Raw genomic sequence first — 17498 nt, 5'->3', positions numbered from 1 at the left:
TGATTTTCGTGCAGGGCTGTTGCTTTCCAAGGGGTAATTTGTTTGCTTAGAAATAAAGAAGACTTGCTGGGAGGTCTTGAGATTTTCTTCGACTGAGGGTAATGATTGCTTCATCAGTTTATCATCAACACATAAACACAGGATGTTGCCACGACAATTACACTGCAGTCTTCGCTGTGTTATAGGGGTTGGCTCCCCCAGATGCCAGGGCCCTGATGAGAAGCTTCTAGAGAACTTTAATCACACGTGAGTCATACCGACACATCTTCATTTAGGATTGCTGTCCCACTCATGCTCTTCAGAACCTCCTTAATCAGAAAATGCAATAAAAACAAAATTCAGACCGTAACCAAAGCATTGGATGTACTCATCCACCAGTGACAGTACTGGAGAGCTTTCTGCATTGGTATAAATTGCTGCTCAGTTATCTGCACATACGTGGGTTTGGCGAGCACGGATGTAGTGTGGCTGAGCTCACGTCTTTATGTAGCTGCAGTCGTCCCTGAACCAACACAGCTCTGCAGGGATTTTCCTCTGGGGGAAAAGCAAGATGTAGCTGAGAACAAATGGGTGCTTAAACCAACCAGCACAACACACTGCTTCCTTTAGTCAGAACCTTAATGGGCAATAGATGGAGGCGAGAAACCTTGTAAATTAGTTGTATTGTTGTGGGCTCAATTAAGAGCATCTTTTCCATTAAGCCATTTTCTTAAAGATTTAGAAAACTGGCGCTCATTGTGTCAGAAGAAATGACTGCAAATACTGAAGGGTGACTGGGAAAGCTTGAAGAGCTGAGCACGTTCTGTGCAGTGGGATTCTACAGAATTGCCTATTTCCCTCCCCAGAGTTCTCCAAGTGTCATTTCTGTTCTCAGCCTGCTCAGCTCGTGCTTGGCTTCCCACTAAGGAATGGTTTCCTTGAGAGGAGGCGGGCCTTGCTGCTGCCTTCCTCCCACCAGTGCTGGTCCTCACCCTCAGCACCAAGAGGAAAACTCACTGCAGTGAGAAAGTAAGTAACAGCAACCATAGCCTCAGTTATTAAAGCAGCGCGTTATTAATTAAAGCATTTTAGAGTAGTGAATGAAGCCAATAACCTCTTAATGCTCGCTACTGCTTTAATTAGGAGCTACTAAGCAGCAGTGAGAGGTGAGAAATCTATCCTTGCACTCTTACTTGGGGGTTGCTTGGATTTTGGTGCTACAGCCAGGGTGTGCTGCTGTGGTAAGAGCTGCTCCTCCCTGCTGCCGCATCACATCCACACTGATGTTCTGCAAAGACTAAGAGCCGACACCTTTGTGCAAAACTCGCTGCATTTTTCCACGTGCCAACGTGCTGCCAAGGGGTTACACCGTACTTTCATCACGTTTTATTGAACAAGATGTGATTTTTCATTTGTATTCAAGTGCAGAAGCTCCGATGTGTTTCAAATGTCCCCAGCACAGAGGGAACACAGAAGATCAAAAGAAAACAAAAGTCCTTCCAAAGGCAAATTAAGAGTTTGTACTTTTTCAAGGCAATTAAATAAACCAGATGAGGGATCATTCCTTTGTTCAAACAAGAGGTAGGGAGGCATGGGGAAAACAGAACAACAGCAAATCTAATTGCAGCAACTGTTCTTAATCCATCTCAAGAGAGACAATGAGGTTGTTATCCACACAGTGGAGATTTCAGTCTGGCAAAATCTAAGCTTCCTCGAGCTGGAGGAGGCTCCCGGATGGGAGGCTGCAGTTTGCCTCCTCCAGATCCAGATTTCTCAGTCTCCGCGTTACCCAGAGGTTTGCAGTAGGACTGGAAGTGGGCAAACACTGTCATCACAGTATGAAAAAGTCTTTGAGAAATGAGGACAGACCGTTCACATCAGGCCGCCGATCCAGCCGGCTGCACCGAGCTGCCATGGGGTCAGAGGTAGGTGTGTTCAGACAGAGACTTTCTCCATCACATTGTCCGCAACATGCACATCGTCAGCCTGTACCGTCACCGCATTGGCCTCACCACAGATGTGCTGGTGCTCCTTCCAGTCCTGCAAGGAAGAGCAGATGGAGAGACCATGAAGAAATGGCCCAGTGATGGGGCACCCACAGCTTCTCTGGGCAGCTCATACCAGGGCCTCACTGCACTCTGAGGGAAGAACTTCCTCCTCACATCTAACCTTTATCTCTCCTCCCCTTGTCTTATCACTATCTGCCCATGTAAGAAGAGTTGCTCTCCCTCTTGTCCATAGGCTTCCTTTAAAGGCTTCTTCACAGAGCAGTTATATGCTGCCTCAGAGTTTCCTCCTCTGTTTCCACCTCCCATGTTAGTTTTACAGTTTGTCTGTGTGCTCAATTCATCTTGTCATCCATACCATCACAAACAGTGTGAAAAATAAGAGAACTACAGCCTCATTGGCACAGGATCAGAGATACTGAGGAGTACAGCTTTCCAGGGAGCAGCAGGGAGGGCTTGTACAGCACTCTCACACAGCTCACCCCACAGTTTCCACAGTGAGGTGTGGGTTGTACTCACTATTTGATATCCTCTTTCAGAAGGTGCGTGCAGATCTTGGGGCCATTCCTTACTCGTTTCACCCACCCCAGCACTGCACCCTGGCTGACAGACAGTGACCCCCCACTCTGCTGTATGTTCCTGTCTTTGCTGTGCCCTCAGCCTGGATGCAGGCTGACCCCAGTGTCACCCAACCCCTCTGCATGGCTACAGCTGTAACTCACAGACGCTCTTATACCTTCCGCTGACAGAAAGTGGAGCAGTAGTTGACTTTGTGGCATCCTGTGCACTCATTCATTGCCTCCCGGCCACAGTTGACACACGACTGCTGTGAAAACAAACGGCAAAGGGACCACATCAGAGGCAACAACAATGGAGGGGTGACTGCAGTGAAGCAGAAGGCAGAGAAGTAAAAGAAGACTGTAACAGGAGCACAGGACTGACTAACCTTGCCAGAGGGCCATAAGGGACTGTGTAAACGTGGCAATAGGGCACACTTTGCCCTATTTGCCAGGGAAGGCTCAGAAGACGAGGCCAGACACAGAATACATGATTTCTGGATCTTTAAATGCAACAAGACAAAGGACTCCTCATAAAACATGAGTCAACCAGAGTTTACCTTGATGATGATTTCTGTTTTCCCATCCACATCTTCTGTTTGCTGAAATAACTGGTTCTGATACTGCTGCAAGGGAAAAAACAAAGCAAGTGTGTCACTTCATAGCCAGAGAATGCAACAAGGGCTTGAGAAGTGAGAGCTGTATGGAGGGTTCATGCAGTTCTGTGAGGACCAAAGGGAACATGGCTCCTCCCTTACAGGAGACGGACTCTGTGCCATAGCGTGGAGTCACATGAAGAAGCCAGTGCTGCTGAGAGGCAAAGTGCTCAAACAAAGGGATCCAAGACTGGCCCCCATTTGGTTACATGCTAAACCTGATTTAAACTCCATGAGAAACAGTTAGAAAGAAAGGGAAAAAACAAACCCCCACCTTCATGCAAAACAGGTTTATCAAGGAGTGATATGACCCAACAAGTAAGGAGATTAAAGGCTTAATTTAAGTGCCTCCATGACCTGACATCTCAGTATTTATTCTCCTGTGAAACTGCAACCTTTTTGTTACCAATACACAAAGCTGAGATGAAAAAGCTCTCCAGGGAGATGGAGGAGGAGGCAGGGAAACCTCTTGCTGTCTGGTGCAAGAGCTATGAACTGCTTCTATCACTATTAGACAAACAGGTAAGATCAAGCTTATTAGCAACACAGCACACATGCACTGTACAAGTGTTCTTAAAATTCTTTTAGGTGAGGAGATTGTATGTCCAGGTCTCCACATAAATACACCCTGCCACTACAGCCCCTCTGTGACACCCACACAGAGACAGTTCTTGGGTTAAAAATGCAGAATTCCAGTTCTGAGAGATGCAACAGCTCGGAGTCCACTGCACCCTCCACAAATGGGCTTATCCTATCTTCCAATCGGACTGCTAAAGAGAAAGGAAGCTGAGAGCAAGTCCAACCACCCCCTGTACTTGTCAGACCCAAGGCACCCCCTTCAGCTCTGCCTTGGGTCCCCAAATCCTGCTAATGGGAATGTTGAGAAGCTGTGGAGAAAGGAAGGGAGTAGGAACAGAGATGACCAAGCCAGACACACACAGATCTCTTGCAAAATCATCTCCAGCAAACTGATGAGCGCCAGCTCTCAACCATTTCCACATCTGCTTTGGAGGATATAAGTCATTACTTGCTTACTAGAACTACTTTTCTTAAGTGCCCGATCCTTTTTAGGTTAATTTCATACTCTCCAGCCCTGAAGCGTTTTAATCTGACTAAAAAAATAATTCAGATGGCCCAGCTGTTAACCGACTTAATCTTCCACCTTGTTTTCAGATGGACAGGGTACTCTGTAGGCATCACTGCAACACAAGAGGACAACTGCAATTAAAACACCCATCAGATTTCAACCCTGATTTTTTTTTACCTTCATACAGAAACACTGTCTATCACATTTGCAGCACATCTGCATCCTCCAGCTGCGTCCTACAGCACAGAACTTGGTGGGTTCATGTGCTCTCCCCCTTCTGAAGTTTATCCAGTATCCTCATCTACAAGCCATTTAATTACAATAGAGGAGAGCTCTCTCTGAACAGCTGTGCAGAGTTCTGACACAGAGGTTGTTCTTAGTGAACCTCATGTAAAATGTTGCAGTTCTATAAAGCCTACAAGTATTTTGATAGTTTAATTTTGAGTAACGATGCATTTTAGATAAACACTGAGCTGGAGAGCTTCTGGCTTGGTTTTCTTTTAGGACATAATTCCTCGAAACTTCCAGATAACATCGATGTTATTGCTGGACACACTTGGTGTCCCTGCCAGCACAAAGCCACACACAGGCTGAGCACCAGCTGTGTGTTTACTCACTGAAAGCACAAGGTTTATGGCATCCACGTTTCTCAAACAGAGTCAGTTTCGTGTCTGAACCAACTCTATGAGGGCTCTGCTCGTTAATTAAGGAGCTGTCATGGCACTGAATCTTGTGTATAAAGTTGGGAACAAGCCTGCTCCCACTAACAGATTTCATTAATCCTGCTCTGTATGCAGTCACTCTTCCAGGAAGAGCTGAGTCTACATCTCTATTATAATTTAATCTATTGTAAAGCCTTGGCTCTGCAGCTCAGATGTAACCATACAACCTTTCAGTTTTAAATCTGTGGGAACATACTGGCTCAACTGTTTATTAAATGGGCCCAAAAAAAATCCACAACACCGCAAAGCAGGACGATACCTCTTTCCCCCCATCCAACTTAAAAGACAAAAGAAGTGGTTGGACCAACACCGAGGAGTGATTTTAAGTCCTTTTCCTGAGGCAAGAAGATGTACACCGAAGTGAACTGGATTTGGATCAGAGGACGAGAGAAATGGACTCTGAAACATTGTTTTGATTAAGGATAAACAGAGGGGATGACAGCACGTGAACTGGAAAAAGAGCAAAAGGGTGAAGTTAAACAAAGTAAGATGTCCATCTATAAAATCATAGGACATAAGAGAGATCGGCTTCACTTGCAGAATGCTCAGCAGAACAACTCTAAATTTTCCTGGTTATCTTCCCAACAAACTCCACAGCTGTTGCTGTTCTTATTACCTCTCTGCCTCTTCAGGCCATCAAAAGCCTATCTGATAGCCCTGCTCACTTGAGAGAATGAAAGCAGTGCTGCAGGGCTGAACGCTCATCATCTTCCCTATGCCAGGACATATGGCAACCCATGCCTCCTGATGTAAGAATGTCTGACGGCAGAGCTCGGGACTTGTAACAACAAACAACTGGTGTTACTGCTACAGCTGCTGGAATCCCAGGTACTCTACTCCTTTTCCTATAGTGGTAATAACTTACCTTTGTTTCTGCTCTCAAGATGTTGAGAAACAATTGATTTGTAAGGGTTACCGGAGCTACACCCAGTGGAAAAAAAACTGTATTTTTTTTTGGGATTGTACAACCCATACAATCACAGAAACATTACAATTGGAAAAGGCTCTGCCAAAAAGATGCCCCTGTCACCTCCTGTGGCATAATTACCTCTTTCCTTTCCACATCAGCTTGAATCTTGGCTGGCGTGACAGCAGCCTCACAGAAGGAGGAGCTGGCCTGCTTGGCCTGCTCAATGAGAGACTTGAGCTGCTGCGCCGTGTTGAGCAGTGAGTTGACCATCTCTTCCAAGTAGAGCCAGCTCCGCGGTTCTGTCACTTCCAGCCCGTTCACCACTGTTGGGGATATGGCTTTGGTGGGGGTCTGCGGGGGCACCGATAGGGCAGGGATTGGGGTCAACACTGAGCACAAAGAAAGGAATATAAAATACAAAGAATTAGGGCACTGCATTTCCATAAAGTGATTTTGTTTTTGTTTCGTTACAGGGTTCGCTCTGCTGCATTTTCAGAGCAGCATTTGTCATGGCAAAGTATTTGATAACTTATCTAACAGGAATCACTTCTGACTCCTCGTTTTAGCAGAGATATCTCAGGCAAGAAAAAGTAATGATCTTTGTTTCACGAGTGGACAAAAAATCAATGTTTAATTAATAGCATCAACAGCTGAGTAAGGCTTAACACCAAGGAGATTGCATTCTGGACAGAGCAGGATGAAACATACCGATTTTGGGATGAGATGTTGGCAACGCAGCTTCAGGGAAAGGTGAAATCTGACAGTTGTCCTGGTAAGTTGGGTAGTGAGGCTCTGGGTGAGTGACCCGGCACGGCTGCTGGACATTGGTATCCTGAACTGCAGGAGAACAACGATGTTACATATCACTGCATGGCACAGCTTTCAGGCATGTCTTAAGCTTCTTTCACCTCTCTGGGTTGTCTTTTAGTTTTGCTTGTTTTCCCATTTTCTTCAGGTTCCTATTCTCTATGGTAATTCCAGAGGTTGCAAATGAGAAACAGCAGCGGGATGTCACGTGGACGCCAAGCAAAGCAACTGTGCACTGATTTCAGTTCTCTCCGCTTTCACATCTCAAGGCTTCCACAAAGATTATTGCCAGGCTGCTCCTCATACGCTTCATTTTACACTGATAGGACTCCAAGATATTGTTCTCAGAGGATGCTCTGAGCAAAACCCACAGCCCCATACAGAAATTAGAATGAAAGAGCTTAAAATCTATGGTAAGTACTTCTGTTCTCTCTGCTTTATTCTGCTAGCCTGGTCTAGTATTAAATGGGGATGTTGGTGACCCTGCCTGTGGCAGGGGGGTTGGGGATTCATGATCCTTGAGGTCCCTTCCAATTCAGGTCATTCTGTAATTTTCCACTCAGTTTAAAAACTCGGCTACTTTTTTGGGCAGTATATATATATATATGTGTATATATATATATATATGTACAGCATCTGTGTAAGTTCTTTTCATGCAGCATACAAGAGGCTTGTTTTTTTCCCTACCTTCCCATGGATGTCAAGCAGGCATGCAGCTCAATCCTTACCAGTGGCTCCTGTGAAAACATCCCCCTGGGCTGGACTTTCGGAGATAATTGCTGTGGCTTCCACTGTCGACGTGCGGTCAAAGGTGAGAGCACCAGAGGTAGTGATCTGTCCAGAAGGAGTCACGGTGACTGGAAATAGCAGAAGCACTTTCACAATCAGCACTCAGTGCTCAGGCCTCGGCTGTCTAGCTGCTGAAATCCCTGTTCCCAAAGTCACAGAACTCACAAATCAGTCAACGGGCTGTGATAGCCAAGTTTGGATCTCCCCCCTAAGGCCACTAAAATGGGAATAAAAGCCCTGAACAGCTTCTGAAGACATGTCTGGCCCTAATATACTACAGAGTGGTTCTTACTGCTTGCAATCTGATTCAAAAGCCCCACAGATTACAGCTAATTCTATGACAGTTTGGTTTACCGGACAAGTTCAACTGTCCATCTACATGGAGTGATATAACCATGCTTGGCCAACACAGCGAACAAGTCCCATCTGGATGAAAGTACCAATGCAGCTCCAATGTGTTTAAAACCCTTTTTAAGTTGGATTAGTCCCAGCACCACTAATGGGCTGATTCTGTCCAGCACAGCTCAGCTTGAAAGACCTTTTTACTAAGTGTTCAGTTCTAAGACACTGAGGCTACAGTTTTGTTTCTGAGGAAACACGTGGCTGCCAACAAGACAAGCAGTGCTGCTCTCTCCCAGTGCTAGCAAGCACGAAGCCCCCAGCAGCACATGTTAACAAAACAGTACAGATTAAAGCTGTTTGGGGGGATAAAACAACAAAATCTCTGCAGAATTTTTATTAGCTTCTCCTCCTGCTGTTGCCAGTAGCCTTATCTTACACTTGGCTTGCTCAGTTCCCTTTTGTATTCTCCTCAGCTCACTTTGTAATGTTACCATCCAGATGATGAGAACAAGAGGACATGAATGTGACAGGCTGGACCAGCCTGCAGATTAATTTCTGTTCTCACACAGATGGTTTGACTTCAAAAACATGGAGTGACAAAGCGAGTCCTGAATGCCAGAGAGGAGCTTACAGATGAAAGCATCACCTTCTGCCTCTTCCACTAATGGCCTTCAGACTGCATTTCATTACAGTTGCTTAACACCTACTTTTCCATGTATTTTCCACACAGCCCCACCAGATATTAAAGGCCATATACAAGGAAGTGCCAAGAGATAATACATTTTTCTCAGTTGACCACTGATAAGACAAAAAGATATTTAGCTCGGCCATTTTTACCAGGAGCAAAGAACCTACACGTAGTAGCAGCTGTGGCAGGAAGCAGAGTGATGTTTTTGGAGGATTCCTTCTTGACTGGATTTGCAGACATTTCATTTTCTTTTTTCCGTCGTTTATATGGAACAAAGAGTCGAATAGGTCCACTCTAGGGGGGGGAAAAGAGAGAAAGGCATTAGCTGAGGCACCTCTTAGGGGAAGATCAGTTCACTCCAACCTCTCCAAATGCAGCTATGATTAACCAGGATAGATTTGCAACCATAGACCAAAAGGTTTCTATTGGATCTGCAGACTGAAAAGCCTCTGTGAATAAAAAAGTTACACTCAGATTCAGCAGTTTCCCACTGTTATGAGAAGACAAGAACTGGTCAAATCACTACAGATCCAAAGGGTGGAAGAAAACAAGAGTGAAAGATGAGAAGTGTGCAGTTCCAGGTCTACACAACAGGGAAAGCATCCAGTTCACAATAGAAGAGCACAAAACAGCGCTTGAGGTGAAGCTAAACGCTGCTGCTTAACAACTCTAGCATCATTTTCGTAACAAGCAGGCAGTCTGATATGGAAATACTCAGTACTTGTCAGTGTTTCTGGGACACTCCTGGTCTGCTCACAGATGGCTGTGGCAGCTTGATGGACGAATTGTTTTTAAACTAATGGATGTAAAACCCACAACTCACCAGAGTCATGTCATCACAGCAGGCAGCGCAAGTACAAGAGGCAGCGTGAGGATTTAAAATCCCATCCTGAAATTGGAAGATTACAAGTTCAGCATCAGGCACCAAAAGCAACAAGAGCAGGACTGTGCTCTGCTTAAAGATCCTGGCAGCTCCAAGGGAGATATAAACACTAATTCCCTTCTGGGGGCCCTATGCAATAAAAGAAAGGCCAGTTCCCCTCAACCAAATCAATGAGTTGCTTCTCCTTCACCCCACATCACCATTACACACAACTCTGTACATGGCTCAGACTCTGCCTAGAATTAACCTGCTCCTTCCCAGCAAACAGGATAAATTAAAGGTAACCTTACATGAATAAGGCACTGCAAGGGCCTCCCAGCATAGCGGATGCTCCTCTTCCAGTCTTTGCTGCTAGCTCGTCCTGCCATAGCTTCAAATTCAGTGGGGCTGTACCAGCTGTCCCCTTGCTTAATGCACCTACCACGGCCTCCTGTATTAAAACCAGAAATAAGAAAATAAAAGCATTACTACAGGCTAAGGATTATTTCTCCCATTTTTTTTCTAAAGAAAACTGACAGGGGCTGGGCAATGACATGAAGTTTAACACGTATGTGGGCCAGATTCTGCTCCTAGAACAAAGCAGCCCTGGGCTCTGTGAACAGAGTGGGAAGCAAAGGCTGGAGTGCACCCTCTGCAGGCTCTATTGGCAAGTTGGACATGGTGATCCTTGTGGGTCCCTTCTAACTCAGGGTACTCTGAGACTCTGTGATATTACTGGGCAAAACAGCCCAGCCCAACAGCCCAGGAATGGGAAACCGTCCTTATTTTCTTCATGATTGGCCCTTTAAGGCAATCTGATTAAAAGGAAAGTGCAGTAAGTGAAGAAGGTACAATATTCCTCACACAAGAAGGCTGTTTTTACCTGAGCCGAGTCTGTTTTTGTACAGAATCCCACTGATGTTCCGGCACCTCACCGGGAGCTCGTTGTCATACACTGATGGGTCCCAGTTGTACTTGGTTCCAGTTTTCTCTTGCACAGTTGCTAAAGGGGTAGGAGGAGACTGCGGACCTTTGAGGGGGGAAAAAAGGAAATAGGTGATAGGAACCAAAGTGCATAATAACAACACCTTCACCTGGAGTTTGGCTGGGCCCAATGCATCCTATGTTCATCACGCCACAAACAAAAAACGTTTGGAACAGATGTTTGATGTAAACTAGAGCCATACGCTTTTAACAGCACCTTAAACACTCGGGCTGTAGCTCGTAGCTGGCTGGATCGCTTCATGTTTAGAGGACAACGTGCAATGTGATTGCCTACAAAAGGCTTGTCATGCCACCTCGTGGGCAGAACGGGGACTGCCAGGCAGCTGGGAACGAACTTGGTGATATTAAATACCAGCAAAAGATCTGAATGGAGACAAAACTGTGTTCAAGGACTCTTTATGAAAAGCCCAGGTATTAATCTCCTAGTTACGGGCTTTTATTATCAATATTAGAATCGATCTGCTTGTGAGGGTGGGTTAGAAAGGCACAATAAGTACAAAATAAGTACAAAAAGCAGTGTGTTAAGAGGGGGCAGAGTGCACAACGCAACTTCATGTCATGTGTGTGATGTTTCTCTTGTTTTCCAGCCACACAAATAAAGCAATGAGGAAGCAGTTCCTCCATAGAAGGATGCTTAGATTGCCTTATACCTGGTGTCAGAGGTGCTGATGGCCCCTTCAGGCCTGTGGTTTCCACAATGCTGCCATCGGTGTGAACCACTATAAGAGTAGCTTTCTCAGTGTTCAAGCTGTCCCCGATTTGGAGGGCTGTTCTCCCAGACTACAAAGAAACAAAGGCAAAAAATACATCAGTGAGTATCCCTGCAGATCTCCTCAGAAGTTCCCTAAGACACCATCAGTTAGCAGGTACGTTTTTGAGCATTCAGCCAACCAGATACAAAGGTTACACGTATTCCAGGTCATCAGCTCCATGACGGAGTGCGTGTACATGGGTGGAAAGCACCACAAGATGACTCTGTGGCTGAAAGCCTTGCAGCTTTGCCCACATTCTGACTAATGGAAGTCATGGTGATTCAAGGCTCCTGGATGAAGGGCTGACTTACCAGCACGTGTCCCGAAATGGACGCTGCGTTTGCCACGGAGGTGGTGAACACGTTGTCTGCAGAGGAGCCAACGTTGGCCACTGTCACTGTGGTGACTTCTGGAATGCAAAAGAGAAATGAAGCAAAGCAGACCCCGCTATATCAACCCCAGTATGTCAACCCCACATAGAGGCACATTCACATTCCCTTTTCTCTTCCCCATTCATTGTCAATTAGTGCAAATATCACTGTTCTCTGTCAGGCTTTGGGTTGAGCACGGCCTACCCTGCGATGTACTAAGGGGAGAAACGTTTATTTCCTCGTTATTCTAGCACAGGGAGCAGAACAAACTGAGCTTCTTGCTTTACACCTGACCCGGCCACCAACGCGTGGCAGCCGTTTGATGTGAGCTGTGAGGGGAATTTTGCACACAATGGCCGCGGTTGGGCGGCAGCTCCTCACACCGTGTGGTGAATGGGGGGCGGCACCGCGCAGCGCGGGCGGCGCTGAGGAGAGCGGCGCATGCGCAGTGCGGCTCCCGCTGACCTGCGAACGCGGCGGCCTCGTCGGCGCTGGGCAGCGGCTCGGCGCCCATCTCCATGTGTTCGGCGTCCGCCGCCATCACGGTCACGGCCGTCACCTCCTCCCTCCGTTCCGCCTTCCCCTCCGAGCTTTGCGGTTGCTGCCTTTCGGGTTCTGCCGCCGCCGCCGCCACCGCGGCCGCCACCGCCTCCGCTAACCCCAACCGCTTGGCCGCCGAGTCGGCGTCCTCCATGCGAGGACGATGTGGGGGGGGAGCGGGGCCGAGCCCACCCGAGCAGCCCCGAGCGCTGCCGCTCCCCCCCGAGCGCCGCCGGGTTGGGGGGGGGGGGGCGCGATGCTCCCAGGTCGCTCGGTCGCTCCCGCCGAGCGGTGCCGAGCGTTTCCGAGTGCGCTCCCCGGGTCGAACCGAGCGGTTCCGAAGCGGCCCGAAGTGTCCCGAGTCCTTTCAGGCCTCGTCCGAACGGGGCTCGGCGGGGCCCGAAGCGCTGCGCCCGCGCTGCTGCCGGCGGCCAATCGCAGCGCGGGACGCGGCCGAGGCCCGAAGCGGTACCTGGCGGCTCCCGAGTCCGCCCGAACAGGGCCGAGTCCCCGAGCGGCCCGGCCCGCGGGGTCGAAGAATCCCGAGTCCGCTCGAGTCTTTTCCGATCCCGCCCGAAGGCGGGTGAGGCGGCCGCGAGTAAAGCCGAGATGTGCCGAACCTCTTCCGAGCGCTCCCGAATTCCCTTTCGCCGTCCCGAACGGCAGCTCCCGAACGGGCACTGCCCGAAACCGCCCGAACCCGCCCGAACCGGGCCGAGCTCCGATCGCAGCCGAAGGGACGGGGGCGGGGCCGCACGAACGGCCGCGGCGCGGGGGCTGCCGGGATGCTGGAGGACTAGAGGGGGAGGGGGTGCTAAGATGGCGGTGGTGAGGAGAGGTGAGCGCTGTGTAACGCTGTGTGTACGCGGAACCGGCGGCGTGTCACAGCGTAACACGGCTGTGCCTGCTCACACTGCGTTCCTAAACAGCTTAAATGGGGTGTAGGGGTAGCGGGGTCGGCTGTGAGGGGAAATGGGCCTAAGGCTGGCACAGCCATGTAGGGCCTACAGCTGGTCAGTGCTGGTGCCTGTGGAAGGGGCTGCAGCTATTGAGGCCTATTAACAGGTATATAATTAGCAGGGCGTTTCTGCAGTGCTTTTGCTCATTATTTAGGCTCATTCTCTCTATTCTCTTTTCAACTGAAAGGAAGAACTTATTCGGTCGTATCCTTTTTGTGCCTTCACGTGTGGGGAATCTTCAGGAGGACCAGCTGATTCATCTCTTCCCAATGGATCTGCACCCACATGAAGCACAAAGTCTGACTCAACCTGAGGCCTTGGCCGTCACCTTCTGGTCTCACTCATTTCCTTATGGAAATCAAGGCTATGGGGTGGCTTTGTGGACCTGCAGACACAAGGTTCCCACAGCACAGCCAACAAGAGGCAGCAAAAGCAGCTTCTTCTCACCGTATCTATTCCCATGATCTAAGTAGCCTCCTAAAGGAGACACCCTTGACTTCAGAGATTTCCATGCTTAGAACCCATCTAGTAATTTCTTTTTGTTCCGCCTCCCTTCAACTGGAAAAACACAAAAACCTGGTTCTGGTTGAATACAGGGAGATTCTCTGGGAACTGGAAGGCATTCACTGCGTGTGGGTGGGTGCTCCCTGCAAAAACCGGATGGGTTGTGCCCATAAAAGATGCCTGGGATGAAGTCCCTGCTTAGACAGTGTCTGAGAAGGGCTGAGGAGGGGATAAAGAACGCCTTGAAACAGCTCAAAGTAATGAACTCTGTACTGATAAGTTCCTGGTGTAAATTGCCTTGTCTTACTGAAGACTAAGAGAAACAGCTGGTATAATTTTGTTATAAAAAACACATAGGAATGGCCCAAACCTTCTGGATTCTTTCAGCCACGTTGCAGCTTTCCCATATGGCAGCAAGCCCTGGGATGCCCTTTGTGCTTTCTGTATTACATTCATAACATGGTGCTGTGCCACAGCGTGCATGTACCTGCTATGTAGGAACTGTACTCACCTGTAAGGGAGGGTGGCCTCCTGAAGTTGTCTGTTGGGTATCTCATATAAACTTAACCATTTAAATGGCTTACGTAGCCAAAGAGAGAGATGGGCAGGTAATTTAACTGAACTGCCTGGTTATGAAGGTGTTCTTCTGGGCTGACTCCAGAGGGAGCCCAGGAGGTGAATTCAGAGCAGAGGCCTAACTTTACCGTGTTTCTCATCTTATGATGGCTGCAGGTGAGAATATTCTGAGCCTGTAAGTTCTCCATATTTGTACATTGGTGCTTGCCATGTTCCCTGCCTCTCAGAGGCATCCTGAGGATGTGTTAAGGATTGTGGCCAGAAATAATGAGCTAAATATTGCCTCCTACAAGGCTTTGTTTTGTGAGCAGTCAATTAAGGAAATCTATCTAACAAATTTACATCTCAAAGTTGAGCTTGTGGCCTTTCTCAGCCATATAACAAAGGCTGAGCTCAGCTCTCAGACTTCCTATCATGCAGGCAATAATAGGGCTTGTCTGCTTCACAGAGCCATCTATTTTCCAAAACCATGGAGGAATTGGATATACCAGAGCATGCCACCAGCCAGCAGGTACAGAAGCTGCCTGGGGAAGTACACACATGCACAACCTGCCCTCATTTCCTTAGGCCAACAAACCACTACAACCAAAACTGAAATAAAACTGAAAAGGACCTAAAAGCAAACCTGAAACAGCAAAGTGTTCTCTTAGCTGCTGGTGATTGCCATCTCCAGTTACTTTCTGGACCTACCCCATAGGCTGAATCATTTAATAAAGGGAGGCACAGAGAATATTGAAGTTACCAGGAGCTGGTTATTTTATGAGATGGATCCCAGCTAACTCCTTAACAACAGTTATCAGCTCTCATCTGTTCCTTTACAGATGTTATTCTATATAAATGGGTTTTATTACATCTTTTACTTCGTGGCGACGCTTGCGATGCTTATTTATAAAAGTAAGTTGCAACCAGAAATAAGCTGCGTGGTTATGAGGTGTTTGTGTCTTGCTGGTATCCCTGCTGTTGTTCTCCTGCCTTATTTATGCTGTGCTATTCTACAGGTCAGGTTTTCAGTTATCCCGATGGTTTTTTGGCTCCCGATCTTGCCCTGCTCTGCATCATGGCTGTTCTTGAAGCGCTGCGGTTGTACTTGGGTATGTCACGTTATCACTGTGCCTTTGGAATCTGTAAGTATTCATCATTCCGAAACAGAGTTGGGTGTCAGAACGTGTCAGTTTAGCAGACAAGCAGATTTTTGGAGGCCCATTAATTTATGTCATTAAACTTGATCTGTCTGGTTGACATATTTGGCTAGAGGGTCGTATAGAATTTGCTCTCGTATGATGTATGATCTGTACTGCCATAGGAAGACAAAAGCTGCTCTGTCTGGCAGCAGTGTAACTGGGACAGCTGGAATGCTGCTACACTGTTTACCATCAGTGGGGCTGGTGAGAATGAACGTGTTGAAACACAGAGATTTCAGTGCAGTGAAGTGATACAGGTCCTTTCAGCTGTCCCACAAATGTCTGATGGTAACCAGATGGCTGGAGCCTTGTGGAACAGGTAGTGCTAAGGATGGCCCTGAGCAGCCCATGGCTTACCTTAAACTTCTTCTAAAGACACACATCACTTCCATCATCTTCATTCCACTATGCCAGAACAACAGAAAGGGCCTGTTTGTAATCCTACTAATCCAAAGCTAGCTGAAATTTCATGAAGTCCTTTCTTTTTAAGTAAGGTTTAAAATTAACATTAAAATTTGTGCTAAATATTCCTAAGATATTTACACAAGGCGGGTCTGCTGAACGCAGCTGTGTTGCTGTAGGGCTGAATGCTTTGCCTGCTGCCTTAAAGCTTTCTGCATTTATTTGCTTGGAGCCTGATGGACGAGTAGAAAGTGAGTTTGAAGTCTCATGGAGTTAAACAGCAAAATCTACCAAGGCAAGCTCAGAAATAAGATGCAAGAAAGGAATAAGTGCAGCTTCTTCACAACGGCAGGAACTTGAAGTAGGAATAGAGTACCAGGGTATATAGAAGACTCTCAATTGCGTAGGGTTTTAAAGCGATCAGAATGGTTGCAGCTTCAGGACTGGTTGTCTATAGTAAGAGAAGGTAGGTCTTCTGACTTGGAATGTCATCTGGTTTCTCTGCATTCAGATTAACCTCTGTCATCAAGAAATGGGTTGTCCATTGATTTTTGGGTTTATTCTTAAGTTACTGACTGGGCCTTGATTCAGATTGGTATTTCTACGTACCCTGAAGTTTTACAAATAGAGCCTTTTTTGAGCGTTGTCTCAATAAATCAAAGATTCATATCAGCTTTTTGTTTTCCTCCAAGGTTCAAAGGGTAACCTGATAGAAGAAGAGGCTCCATTAGGACTCAGCCTTGTGATAACGGTCGTGAGCATGATTCTATCTGTGTATTTCCTGATATGGCAAACTTACGTGCTCAAAGCAGATGTCATTCTAAACACCATTCTTCTCTTTATGTATGGGCTTGAGTCAGTACTCCAGGTCTTGGCCATTGCTGCTTTTGTTGGCTAAGCCCTAACTGTGACACATTTCTTCTTTAAAAGAGTGTTTTTCCATTTCAAAGATTTAATTCTTCTGCATCTCAAAGTTCAGCAATGCTTCCTCCTGTTTAAATGCCCTATTCTGGCAGAGATAGCTGCAAAGCAGGAGGTGAGATAGCTCTACCACCTATATCACACAGCTCATCACTTAGTGTTCATGAGGGATCAATATTAATTCCCAATGCAGAATAGCAGCCAGTGCTTCATGCCATTGAGATTGCATGAGTTTTCATGGCACAGAGCAACACCACACAAGCAAAGTGACATGGAACTCAATGAGGCCAGTGTCGTATAGACTCTTTTCCTGCATACACTTACATCTTTCAATGCTTTTGCTTTATCACTCATCTGCTCTCATTTGTTTTCAGACCCCAATCATCATTCCCCTGCCTTTAGTAGGGCAGTATCTGACTGGTCCCAGTGGGGCTGGGTTGAACTGAGTTTTACTCCTGGGAGAGCTGAGCCACGAGGTTTGGATGGCTGCTTCTTATTGACATGGAGACCAAAGACAGTGGTGTGAGGGTCTGGTTGTTTAAACACAAGCAGCCCAAAGATCAGCTTGAACATTCACCATTCACCCTTCTGTCCTGTTCCGAAGCCCAACAGATGCTGTCAGACATAGTTCTATTTAATCTTTAACATCTTTAGTGCCACGACTCTGCACAAGTGACTACATTCCAACCTCTTTCATTCAATCAACTGTGCAGTTTCAGGTGTTCTTTCTTTTTTAACCTACCACAGATACATAATAATGTAAAGCTTGTGGGTTTTTTGGGTTGTTTTGTTTTCTTTTTTGTACTGACAATTTTTATATTCCGAATTTCTTATATTTATTTATTCAAATAAATGATGTATTAGATCTAAGAAGTGTTTGAA

General features: G+C 46.9%; 2 protein-coding genes across 2 annotated transcripts; one reads left to right on the top strand and one right to left on the bottom strand.

The window, feature by feature from the left end:
- Nucleotides 1-1342: 1342 nt before the first annotated feature.
- DEAF1 (DEAF1 transcription factor) lies at nucleotides 1343-12320 on the bottom strand. The gene is made up of 13 exons (XM_015863108.2): nucleotides 11999-12320; nucleotides 11474-11571; nucleotides 11061-11190; nucleotides 10289-10435; nucleotides 9717-9856; nucleotides 9367-9432; nucleotides 8711-8837; nucleotides 7453-7581; nucleotides 6626-6754; nucleotides 6056-6306; nucleotides 3103-3168; nucleotides 2722-2811; nucleotides 1343-2019 (listed from the first exon to the last, which is right to left on the bottom strand). Exons 1-13 carry the CDS (start codon nucleotides 12225-12227, stop codon nucleotides 1915-1917), a joined length of 1707 nt encoding a protein of 568 aa, XP_015718594.1. The 5' UTR covers nucleotides 12228-12320; the 3' UTR covers nucleotides 1343-1914.
- Nucleotides 12321-12327: 7 nt separating this feature from the next.
- Nucleotides 12328-17498, top strand: TMEM80 (transmembrane protein 80). Its single transcript, XM_015863131.2, has 5 exons — nucleotides 12328-12911; nucleotides 13220-13236; nucleotides 14913-15006; nucleotides 15111-15203; nucleotides 16388-17498. The coding sequence occupies exons 1-5, from the start codon at nucleotides 12683-12685 to the stop codon at nucleotides 16591-16593; spliced, it is 639 nt and encodes a 212-aa protein (XP_015718617.2). The 5' UTR covers nucleotides 12328-12682; the 3' UTR covers nucleotides 16594-17498.

Source organism: Coturnix japonica, chromosome 5 (assembly GCF_001577835.2).
Source record: "Coturnix japonica isolate 7356 chromosome 5, Coturnix japonica 2.1, whole genome shotgun sequence".
NCBI lineage: Eukaryota > Metazoa > Chordata > Aves > Galliformes > Phasianidae > Coturnix > Coturnix japonica.
Note: the sequence above shows the minus strand (reverse complement) of the source record. Positions and strands in the feature narration are given on the sequence as shown.